We start from the raw sequence: 12,053 nt of genomic DNA on the forward strand, positions 1-12,053 counted from the left end.
CAGGATTTTCCAGAAAAACAGAACAAATTGTAGATAGATAATGAGAAATTGGCTCATGCGATTATGGAGTCTAAGACATCCCCAAAATCTGCAACCTGGAGACCTAGGAAAACTGGTTGTGTAGTTCAGTCCCAGTCCGAAAGCTTGAGAACCAGGGGAGCTCATGGTAGAAATCCCAGCTCAAGCACAGAAGATAAAATGAGATGTCCCAGCTCAAGAGCTGAAACAGAGAAAATCAAGAATTCTTCCTCCTCTGGTTCTGTTCATGCTCTCAACAGGTTGGATCATACCCACCTACACGGAGGAGGTAAATTTACTGAGTCCCATCATTCGAATGCTAATATCATGTGGAAACCCTCTCACAGGCACATCTGGGAAAAATGTTTAGTTGATATCTGGGCACCCTGTGATCCACTCAAGCTGACATGTAAAATTAACCATCACACCAATGTAACATGTCAAACAAAAGTTGGCTGTGGCTTTGACCCACTCACCTTCACTCAGTGAACCTCAGTAAGGAGGACGAGCAACATTCCAGGACCAGTTGGGACAGACTGAGGGAAGGGAGACATGGGAGAAATATGCACTGATTCTTAGTGCTTCTGCCTGGAAGTGATGCATGATCCTTGCGCACATACCTCACTGGCTGCAGCAAGTCAAATGCGCTCTCCTGAGTTCAGCATGGTGGGAAAGTAAAATCCTTCCACAGCAAAAGATGGAGGGGAAAATGAGGTATTAGGCAAACAGAAAAAGATGTTTCTCACTCTAACATACTAACGGAATTCTGATGGGGTCCCCAAATAAATGCTCCTTCTAGACCATACTCCATAGACTTCCCCTCAGTGCCCCACTGCACTTCTTACCACTACTCCATGCAAGCCAGGCTTCTGCTGTACTCGAGGAGAGTTGCAAGCCCCTCCTTCAGTCCCTAAAAGTGCAGCAAATGCCTGGATGAGCATTTAAGACAATTTATTGAAGGCTTGATTATATTCTTTGCAGCCAAATATGGAGAAGCTCTATACAGTCAGCAAAAACAAGACCAGGAGCTGACTGTGGCTCAGACCATGAACTCCTTATTGCCAAATTCAGACCTAAATTGAAGAAAGTAGGGAAAACCACTAAATCATTCAGGTATGACCTAAATCAAATCCCTTATGATTATACAGTGGAAGTGAGAAATAAATTCAAGGAATCTGATAGATAGAGTGCCTGATGAACTATGGATGGAGGTTTGTGACATTGTACAGGAGACAGGGATCAAGACCATCCCCATGGAAAAGAAATGCAAAAAAAGCAAAATGGCTGTCTGGGGAGGCCTTACAAATAGCTGTGAAAAGAGGAGGAGTGAAAAGCAAAGGAGAAAAGGAAAGATATAAGCATCTGAATGCAGAGTTCCAAAGAATAGCAAGGAGAGATAAGAAAGCCTTCCTCAGCGATCAATGCAAAGAAATAGAGGAAAACAACAGAATGGGAAGAACTAGAGATCTCTTCAAGAAATTAGAGATACCAAGGGAACATTTCATGCAAAGATGGGCTCAATAAAGGACAGAAATGGGATGGACCTAACAGAAGCAGAAGATATTAAGAATAGGTGGCAAGAAGAACTGTACAAAAAAGATCCTCATGACCAAGATAATCACGATGGTGTGATCACTGACCTAGAGCCAGATATCCTGGAATGTGAAGTCAAGTGGGCCTTAGAACCCTCTTACACTATTGGTGGGAATGCAAACTAGTACAGCCACTATGGAGAACAGTGTGGAGATTGCTTAAAAAACTGGAAATAGAACTGCCTTATGATCCAGCAATCCCACTGCTGGGCATACACACTGAGGAAACCAGAAGGGAACAAGACACGTGTACCCCAATGTTCATCACAGCACTGTTTATAATAGCCAGGACATGGAAGCAACCTAGATGCCCATCAGCAGATGAATGGATAAGAAAGCTGTGGTACATATACACAATGGAGTATTACTCAGCCATTAAAAAGAATACATTTGAATCAGTTCTAATGAGGTGGATGAAACTGGAACCTATTATAGAGAGTGAAGTAAGCCAGAAAGAAAAACACCAATACAGTATACTAACACATATATATGGAATTTAGAAAGATGGTAACAATAACCCTGTGTACGAGACAGCAAAAGAGACACTGATGTATAGATCAGTCTTATGGACTCTGTGGGAGAGGGAGAGGGTGGGGAGATTTGGGAGAATGGCATTGAAACATGTATAATATCATGTATGAAACGAGTTGGCAGTCCAGGTTCGATGCACGATACTGGATGCTTGGGGCTGGTGCACTGGGACGACCCAGAGGGAGGGTATGTGGAGGGAGGAGGGAGGAGGGTTCAGGGTGGGGAGCATGGGTATACCTGTGGTGGATTCATTTTGATGTTTGGCAAAACTAATACAATATTGTAAAGTTTAAAAATAAAATTAAAAAAAGAAAAAAAAGAAAATCAAAATAGTCAGTCAAAAAAAAAAAAAAAGAAAGCACCACTATGAACAAAGCTAGTGGAGGTGATGGAATTCCAGTGGAGCTATTTCAAATCCTGAAAGATGATGCTGTGAAAGTGCTGCACTCAATATGCCAGCAAATTTGGAAAACTCAGCAGTGGCCACAGGACTGGAAAAGGTCAGTTTTCATTCCAATCCCAAAGAAAGGCAATGCCAAAGAATGCTCAAACTACTGCACAGTTGCACTCATCTCACACGCTAGTAAAGTAATGCTCAAAATTCTCTAAGCCACGCTTCAGCAATACGTGAACTATGAACTTCCAGATGTTCAAGCTGGTTTTAGAAAAGGCAGAGGAACCAGAAATCAAATTGCCAACATCCGCTGGATCATGGAAAAAGCAAGAGAGTTCCAGAAAAACATCTATTTCTGCTTTCTTAACTATGCCAAAGCCTTTGACTGTGTGGATCACAATAAACTGTGAAAAATTCTGAAAGAGGTGGGAATACCAGACCACCTGACCTGCCTCGAGAAACCTATATTCAGGTCAGGAAGCAACAGTTAGAACTGGACATGGAACAGCAGACTGGTTCCAAATAGGAAAAGGAGTATGTCAAGGCTGTATATTATCACCCTGCTTATTTAACTTATATGCAGAGTACTTCATGAGAAACGCTGGACTGGAAGAAGCACAAGCTGGAATCAAGATTGCTGGGAGAAATATCAGTAACCTCAGATATGCATATGACACCACCCTTATAGCAGAAAGTGAAGAGGAACTAAAATGCCTCTTGATGAAAGTGAAAGAGGAGAGTGAAAAAGTTGGCTTAAAGCTCAACATTCAGAAAATTAAGATCACGGCATCTGGTCCTATCACTTCATGAGAAATAGATGGGGAAACAGTATCAGACTTTATTTTTCTGGGCTTCAAAATCACTGCAGATGGTGATTCCAGCCATGAAATTAAAAGACACTTACTCCTTGGAAGGAAAGTTATAACCAACCTAGATAGCATATTCAAAAGCAGAGACATTACTTTGCCAACAAAGGTCCGTCTAGTCAAGGCTATGGTTTTTCCAGCAGTTATGTATGGATGTGAGAGTTGGACTGTGAAGAAAGCTGAGCACTGAAGAATTGATGCTTTTGAACTGTGGTGCTGGAGAAGACTCTTGAGAGTCCCTTGGACTGCAAGGAGATCCAACCAGTCCATGCTAAAGGAGATCAGTCCTGGGTGTTCTTTGGAAGGACTGATGCTAAAGCTGAAACTCCAATACTTTGGCCACCTCATGTGAAGAGTTGACTCATTGGAAAAGACTCTGATGCTGGGAGGGATTGGGGGCAGGAGGAGAAGGGGACGACAGAGGATGAGATGGCTGGATGGCATCACTGACTCGATGGACATGAGTTTGGGTGTACTCCAGGAGTTGGTGATGGACAGGGAGGCCTGGCGTGCTGCGATTCATGGGGTCGCAAAGAGTCAGACATGACTGAGCGACTGAACTGAACTGAAAGATAACAAGGACATTATAAAGGAGAAAAACGAAAGAAAACAATAATCCTGGATAGGAAATATACACTGGTCCTTGAATTGAGTCCCTCAGCCATATGCCCTCCACTAGTTTTCCTTCTCTGTGGGCTCCCCAAGCCCACCTGTCACCTTGAGCTCTCAGTCCCCAGGGAATAGTCCTGACCCCGCTTTTTCTCACTGAAAGACATCATTCATCATATCCTCACTCAAACCCCACCATAACCCCACAGAGATTCGATTCTGCTCACAAAATTCAGCTCTGATGATTTTATTCAGAGTTGTTTAGCATCTACAGTTTCAATTTGTTGATTCTAAGATAGAATTTTGACTTTTGCATGAACAATGAGCCCATAGAAGAGTAATTTTACTCAAAGATGATGAGTATCTTCTACCTGGGTAAGAGGAAATTACAGCTAGATTCATAATACAATTTGTGTCCATTGTACTCCAAAAGATAATGACACTGTGTGTGTGTGTGTGTTGTGCTTATTGTGGACATAGATATGCATGTGTAAAGCGAGTACTTCTTTTACATTTTACATTTAAAGTCGCTCAGTCGTGTCCAACTCTTTGAGACTCCATGGACTATACAGTCCGTGGAATTCTCCAGGCCAGAATACTGGAGTGGGTAGCCATTCCCTTCTCCAGGGGATGTCCCCAACCCAGAGATCAAACCCAGGTCTTCCGCATTGCAGGGGGATTCTTTACCAACTGAGCCACCAGGGAAGCCAAAAATCTCACACTCGTAATTTGTTTCCTCCTGCCGCTTAACAGAGAGATAAAAAATGTCTGACAGTTGCAGCCTATTTCCTCTGTTTGGACGCCCCTAGCTTTCCTGCCTGTTACCCTCTCATTCTCCCCTTTTCTTTTAGGAGAATTATGTTGCCTAGGGAAAGGGGCATTGTTCTCATTCTGTAACTGCTTCTGAGCTGAGAAGGGGCATCTTCCCTAAACTGGTGATGCAACATGTTCTCATAACCCTCATATTGAGGATCTCTGATCCAGGGGCCCCAAGTAGTAGTTCGAGGAAGCTGCTGAAGTCGCAAGAGTGTGAGCAACCATTTGTAACTTAAAAGCCTTCATGCAGCTAGAAACAAATCCAGTTACACAGTTACAGATGCAGGGAGCAAACAGCAAAAGCAGAACAATCAGCAAAGTTAGAAGTCACATTATGTCCACAGTTAAGGTACAGAGTGTTGCACCAGTCCATTTTAGGATTGTTAGATGTCATCAGATTAAGAAGAGGCATCACATATGATTGTTGTTGTCGAAGGTATTCACAGACTTGGAGGAAGTCCTTTCCTTGAAGTGGAGACGCCCACCATAGGGAAGCCCTCCGATGAAAAGGGAAGCACTCTGCAGACCCAGCAGTTAGACTGATTGTGGAAGGCAGCATAGGAATGAGCCCAGGACAGGAAGGCATTGTCTTGAGGATCAAACGGCAGACTCAGGACTTTTGGAGTCAGCAGAAGCAGGCTCACATAGATTATCAGGCCTGTCCAGATCAAATTCAAAGGAAGTTGTGATGCTCATTGTCCTCGTAGGAGTCCACATGGTATGAAGAAGCACTGTGGGGAGAGCCAACCTGTCTTGGGTCCTTTGGATGCCCCGCAGTCTGCAACCCTCCACTCGGTGCTCTGATGTCAATGGGGTGCCAGAGACCCACAGGCAGGGTCTTTCCCAGCCCCCATGCATTAGCTCCAGAGTACTTCCTGGGTGTTCATATATACATAGTTTGAATATTCATGTAAATAATATTTTATGTTTTGCATTTTCACTTAGGTCATAAACATGTTTCAATATTTTATATAATTCTCTTAATTAACATGGTTAAAAACTACACAATATTCCATCCTGATACAATATAATATTCCATCTATACAATATTCCATCTTGAAAAACTGACATAATTTAATAAAGCATTCTCTTAATTTAGATAGTTTGCTTTAGTTTGCTTTATTTAGTATTATGAATGAGCTTGTCATAAACTGCTTCATGCTTATGAATGTTTGCTTCTGTGAGATTATTTTACTGAGGTAAATTTCCAGGCATAAATTCAATATTTCACATAACTGCCTTAATTAACATGGTTAAAAACTATAACATTCCTGACTTAATAATATAAATATTATTACTTTGTCCTAGTTTTATATGCCTTCCTCAATTTACATTGATTATGAATAATTTTACTGCAGTATTAGATAATATCTTTATTTGAAACTTGTGTTAGCTCAGTTTAATTTGATCAACTAATAAACTCAATGAAATACACATAGTTTACTTCTAATATGAAGAAATTTAAAAAAAAAAGAAGAAGAAGAAATGTTAACCCCTCCAGAATTAGCCTATAAATATTTGCACTGGGATAAAGGAAGCTTCTTTTTATATAAAGGCCTTCTGATATACACAAATTATATGTGTATGATAACCTTTTGATTGCAAGTAACAGAAATCAAACTTACACGAATTTATGCAAGAATCAGAAACCAACACAATACTGTAAAGCAATTATCCTCCAATTAAAAATAAATTTTAAAATTAAAAAAAAGAATTAGAATATTATTAAAACTCTCTTCCATCTCCTTCTGTCTAGACCTTGCTTCATCTTCTCCTACTGGAGACAGATGTCTGCACCTGGAGCCATTCCCAACAGTTCTACTCCCAAAGAGAAAACGAGCTGTTTGTTGCATATTGAAAGACTGCTTCCAATTCTTCATCCCTCAATGCAGCCACATATTAGCCACGACCTGATTGCAGGCAGTATATCTGTCTGCCCTGGCTTTGGGCTGGTGCACGTGACTTGCTTTGGCCAATAACAAATGGGTGGAGATGACAGCGTGCCACTTCTGAGATGACATCTCTGATACTTTGTATGTTCTTGCTTGCTCTTTTGTGGAACATTCCCCACTAGTCTGCTGGAAGTTAAAGAGACACATGCAACAGATGTGGAAACCTGAAATGTGAACTAGAGATACCCCAGCTGCATGTACTTTTATTTTTTGAGTTATATTTTAAATATTACAGTAATCCATTTTTTTTAAACTAACATAAAAAGTGAGCTAATTACTAGTTAATACAGTAAATAATAAATACCTGTAGACCACCAGGCTCCTCTATCCATGGAATTTTCCAGGCAACAATACTGGAGTGGACTGCCATTTCCTTCCCCAGGGGATCTCCCTGACCAAGGGATTGAACCTGAATCTCTCGAGTCTCCTGCATTGACAAAAGGGTTCTTTACCAGCTGAGCCACCAGGGGAAGCCCCAAATAATAAAACTATATGTAATTGGAATCTCCATTATGGCCAGCAATTCTAAAGAAAGAAAAAGGAAAAGAAGAAACAAAATGCAATACTTACCAAAAGTCAGAAACAGCAATGTTTCTTTAGATTAAAAAAAATCTTAAAATGTGTATTTGGTAATAAACATATTGTAAAATCCAAGTGAAAAAGAAGTAGTCTTTTAAAACATCATTTACCATAACTGAGGAAAAATAGGAACTGTTTTCACAGGGAAGTAAAGAGTATTGTCTCTCAAGTCACAGGTTAAAAGGCTGCCTTTAACGTCTTTTTGTTGCCATCTGGCCACCAGCATCAGCTCCCAGCAAAGGTTCAGAGTAAACTATTTGGTGCCAAATGCAGGTGACCAACTGAGCGGCTGAACACACATAACTGTGCAGGTGAGCTAACCTAGTGGAAGAAGATGCAGAAGGAACCAGCTAGAAAAGCGAGGCAAAGGAGACAGAAATAGTACCAGGATTAAACAGAACAAGGGCTGAGATTCACGGCCAGAGAGAGCACAGAGGAGAGCTGCACACGCACCCTGGTTCCCAGGGCCCAGGAGCGACCACAGCGGCGATCTTCGGTGAGCAAGGCAGACCACAGCAGAGCAGAGAACCCTGGAACACCAGACAGCTGTTTCTGAAGAAATCCAACCAAAAGCGAAGCAGGATCAACAAGAGCAGGATCCAGAGGAATGAAGTTCGCAGGAGGGGAGGCAATGCCAGCTTCTGTCTAGGGAAATTACACACAGGGCTTGACACCCAAGCATCTAAGAGAACCAAGCCGAAACAGGCTGGGTAAGCAGCCTCGCCTCCTTGCGAAGGGCATTCCGGGGAGTGATCGCTTTCAGTTATGAAGCAGACAAAAATTATTTCCAAATGCCATTATTTCCAAAGATAGTTCTATTGATATGCTTCCCCATGCCTCTCCCGAGATCCATGATGAACTGCAAACGGCCTGCAGAAATAGAGTACAGAGTAGAAATAGCTGGGATGGGCAAGAGCAAAGCAGAGACTGAAAACTGGGCACCCTTCAGGACTGTTCCACTAAAGACTTTAAAGATCATGTAACATCTTTATCAAATGACATAGTCATTTGAACTGGAGGAAAAAAATCTGTAACTGGGAGGAGTGGTTCTTTTCATACAGGAAGGTTTTTCCTGTAGTTGATTAACTTCAACGCTGGGCAGTAGAAAATAGGTTAATATGGGGAGAGTTAAAAGGTAAACTTTCCTCTCTCGAATCATTTTCAGACATTTGAGAATGTATACCTTTTTTCTTAACTTCCTCTTGGAAGGGTTTAAGGATGATAAGAGACTGAAAGGGGAATTTGTATTAGAAAAGGAGGAGATTTATGACAGAAAGCACCTCTCTTTTCTTGGTTGGGCTCAAAATACCTTGAAATAACTTTGTAGTTCCCATAAACCTGTCCATGCCGTCTTTAATCCAAAGAGAGACCAGTTAGGTGTCACCTGAGAAGCTTCCATGGTAAAAGAATCCACCTGCAGGGGATGAAGTTTCAATCTTAGGGTCTTGAAGATCCTCTGGAGGAGGAAATGTCAACCCACTCCAGTATTCTTACCTAGAAAATCCCACGGACAGAGGGGCCTAGTGGGATACTGTCCACAGGATCTCAAAGAGTCAGACATGACTTAGCGACTGACAATTTCACTTCACTTTAACATCTCTATAGGGCGTCCCTGGTGGCTCAGAGGTAAAGAATCTGCCTACAGATGCAGGAGACAAGATGTAGGCTCAATCCCATCAAGAAGATCCCCTGGAGAAGGAAATGGCAACCTACTCCAGTATTCTTGCCTGGGGAATCCTATGGACAGAAGCACCTGGTGGGATACTGTCCGTGGGGTCACGAAGAGTCAGACATAACTTAGCGATTAAACAACAATAACATCTTTACAACTATGGACATATGTTGATCCAACTTTTGATATCTGCAGCAGGAAATCAGGCTAAATGCGAAAGGTCTCCTCCCTTGTCTTTTATCTTTTTAAGTATTTATGAGCACTTGCCAAGAATTAACCAGAACAATGGTTGTATCAGTCAGGGTTCTCCAGAGAAAGAGAGATAGACTAAAAGAATAAGTGTGTGTGTGCACATGTACATCCACACACACTGGGACCCGTTCCTACAGATAGGGTGGGATCCATGTCACCCACAGCACCTGGTCTGTGAGTGGGAGAGGGGATGCTTCTGGGGGAGGGGGGTGCTTCTGCGCTGGCTGGAGACAGGTACCTTACAGGCTAGAGAGACAACCAGTAGAAGACCACCCCTGCCAGATGGCAAGAAAGTGTCAGGGCCTTTTCCCCATGAATTCATTTTCCTCCTGTAAAGTAGGGAGCTCACATAATTACAGGGAGAAGAAATTAAAATAATTTGAAAACCATTCATCCCATCTACAAAATACTCAGTCTCATCTATACAGTTATTTATGGTTTTCGAAAGTACTTTGTGGGTCAGTACTTTGACTTGCATAACAGCAGCTCTAGGGGGCCACCTGGAGCTCTAGAGGCTTCCCAGATGGCTCAGTGGTAAAGAATCTGCCTGCCAAAGCAGGAGACATGGGGGAGGCAGGTTCCATCCCCAGGCCCCAGACAAGGGGCCTGGTGGGCTACAGTTCATGGGGTCGCCAAAGAGTCAGACACGACTTAGCAACTAAACAACAACGGGGGCACCATCTAGTGGGTAATAGGACCCCCGCTGGACACCTGACGTGAACCAGGCTTCTGTGCCACCGCTCAGGGTGTGTCCCTCTTGTGCTTACTGAACAGGAAACTCCCAGCCTACATGTCTGCTGGGAGGGAGATTCTCGGAGGTTCCATGAGAGGGTGCTCAGAGGCTGAGTGAGAGCAGAGGAGGAGGTGCAGAAAGAGAAGAAGAGGTTCAAGGCAAGAAAAGGAAAGCTCAGAACAAAGTGCCCACTGCCAACAGCACGAGTGGAATTCGTTTTCCCAACTGGGTGACGAACAAACAGAAATGGATTGTCTCGCATATCTAGAAGCTAAAAGTCCATGATCAAGGTGATGGCAGGGTTAGTTCCTTCTGAGGAGTGTGAGGAAGAGTCCACCCTTTCTAGCTTCTGCTTGCAGGCAATCTTTGGTGCTCCTTGGCTTGTAGGCACATCAGTCATCTCTGTCTTCATCTTTACATGGCGCTCTCCCTGCATGTGAGTCTGTCTCCTCCAGAGGTCCTCGTTGCGTAAGCACATCAGTCATGCTGGATTAGGATGCATTCTGCACTGCTGTGTGCTTGTGTGCCTGGTCGTAGCCAATCTTTACGACCCCAGAGACTGTAGCCCACCAGGCTTCTCTGTCCATAGGATTATCCAGTCAAGAAGACTGCACTGGGTTACCATTTCCTCCTCCAGGGGATCTCCTCGACTCAGGGATCAAACTTGTGTCTCCTGTGTCTCCTGCATTGCAGGCAGGTTCTTTACCAAGCAGCCATTGAGGAGGTTCAGTTCAGATCAGTTCAGCTCAGTCGTTCAGTTGTGTCTGACTCTTTGCAACCCCATGAACCACAGCACACCAGGCCTCCCTGTCCATCACCAACTCCCGGAGTTTACCCAAACTCATGTCCATTGAGTCGGTGATGCCATCCAACCATCTCACCCTCTGTCATTCCCTTCTCCTTCTACCTTCAATCTTTCCCAGCATCAGGGTCTTTTCCAATGAATCAGCTCTTCGCATCAGGTGGCCAAAGTATTGGAGTTTCAGCTTTAGCATCAGTCCTTCCAATGAACACTCAGGACTGATCTCCTTTAGGATGGACTGGTAGGATCTCCTTGCAGTCCAAGAGACTCTCAAGAGTCTTCTCCAACACCACAGTTCAAAAGCATCAGTTCTTCGGCACTCAGCTTTCTTTATAGTACAACTCACATACATACATGACCACTGGAAAAACCATAGCCTTGACTAGATGGACCTTTGCTCAGATGCATCCTAAAGGCTTCATTTTAACTTGATTACTTCTGTAAAGACTTCAGCTCCAAATCAGGTCACTTTTTGAGGTACTGGGGTTTAGGTCTTCAACATCTGAATTTTTGAGGAAACATGTTTCAATCCGTAACAGATACTAGGTGTTTAGAGCTGAGCCCACCGACCACAGGTGAATATTGAGCATTTGAAATGTGGCTAGATGGAACAGAGATGAGCTGTGAATGTAAAAAAGACACAAGAGTTCAAATACGCAGAGTGAAAAAAAAAAATGTAGGATACCTCCATAATCTTTATACTGATTACCTGCTAAATACTTTTGACATATTGGGTTAAATACACTATAACACAGAATGAAGATTAATTTCCTCTCTTTATTTTTACATTTTTCAATCTATGCGGCATCAAGAAAATTTAAAATTGCACATGCACTTTGCACGTGTGGCTTGCCTTAGATTTCTATTGCACAGCACTATTCTAGAACCTGAAATTCACCAGGTCCCTGACACCTGGACACTTAGTGAGAAGATATTCTGAGTTTCTCATACAGTTCTCTGACAATGAAGGCAAAATTAAGCATTTGATTCACTTAAAATGTGACATGAAGTAGATGGTAAACATTAAACATTATACCTGTGCAACCTACTCTAAATGTGAAATAAGGCTTTGTCTAATCTAAGTGACAAAGGCTGTATATTGTCACCCTGCTTATTTAACTTATATGCAGAGTTGCTATTGCTAAGTTGCTTCAGTCGTGTCCGACTCTGTGCGACCCCATAGACGGCAGCCCACCAGGCTCCCCTGTCCCTGGGATTCTCCAGGCAAGAACACTGG

General features: G+C 42.9%; 1 protein-coding gene across 1 annotated transcript in view; it reads right to left on the reverse strand.

The window, feature by feature from the left end:
- Nucleotides 1–11,207: 11,207 nt before the first annotated feature.
- BACH1 (BTB domain and CNC homolog 1) overlaps nucleotides 11,208–12,053 on the reverse strand; it is a 60,574-nt gene continuing 59,728 nt past the window's right edge. Inside the window, exon 5 of the mRNA XM_027540490.1 lies at nucleotides 11,208–11,437. Coding sequence (XP_027396291.1) covers nucleotides 11,342–11,437 — 96 coding nt within the window. The 3' untranslated portion in view covers nucleotides 11,208–11,341. The remainder of the gene's footprint in view (nucleotides 11,438–12,053) is intronic.

The sequence above is a fragment of the Bos indicus x Bos taurus genome, chromosome 1 (genome assembly GCF_003369695.1).
Source record: "Bos indicus x Bos taurus breed Angus x Brahman F1 hybrid chromosome 1, Bos_hybrid_MaternalHap_v2.0, whole genome shotgun sequence".
In the NCBI taxonomy this organism is placed as follows: Eukaryota; Metazoa; Chordata; class Mammalia; order Artiodactyla; family Bovidae; genus Bos; species Bos indicus x Bos taurus.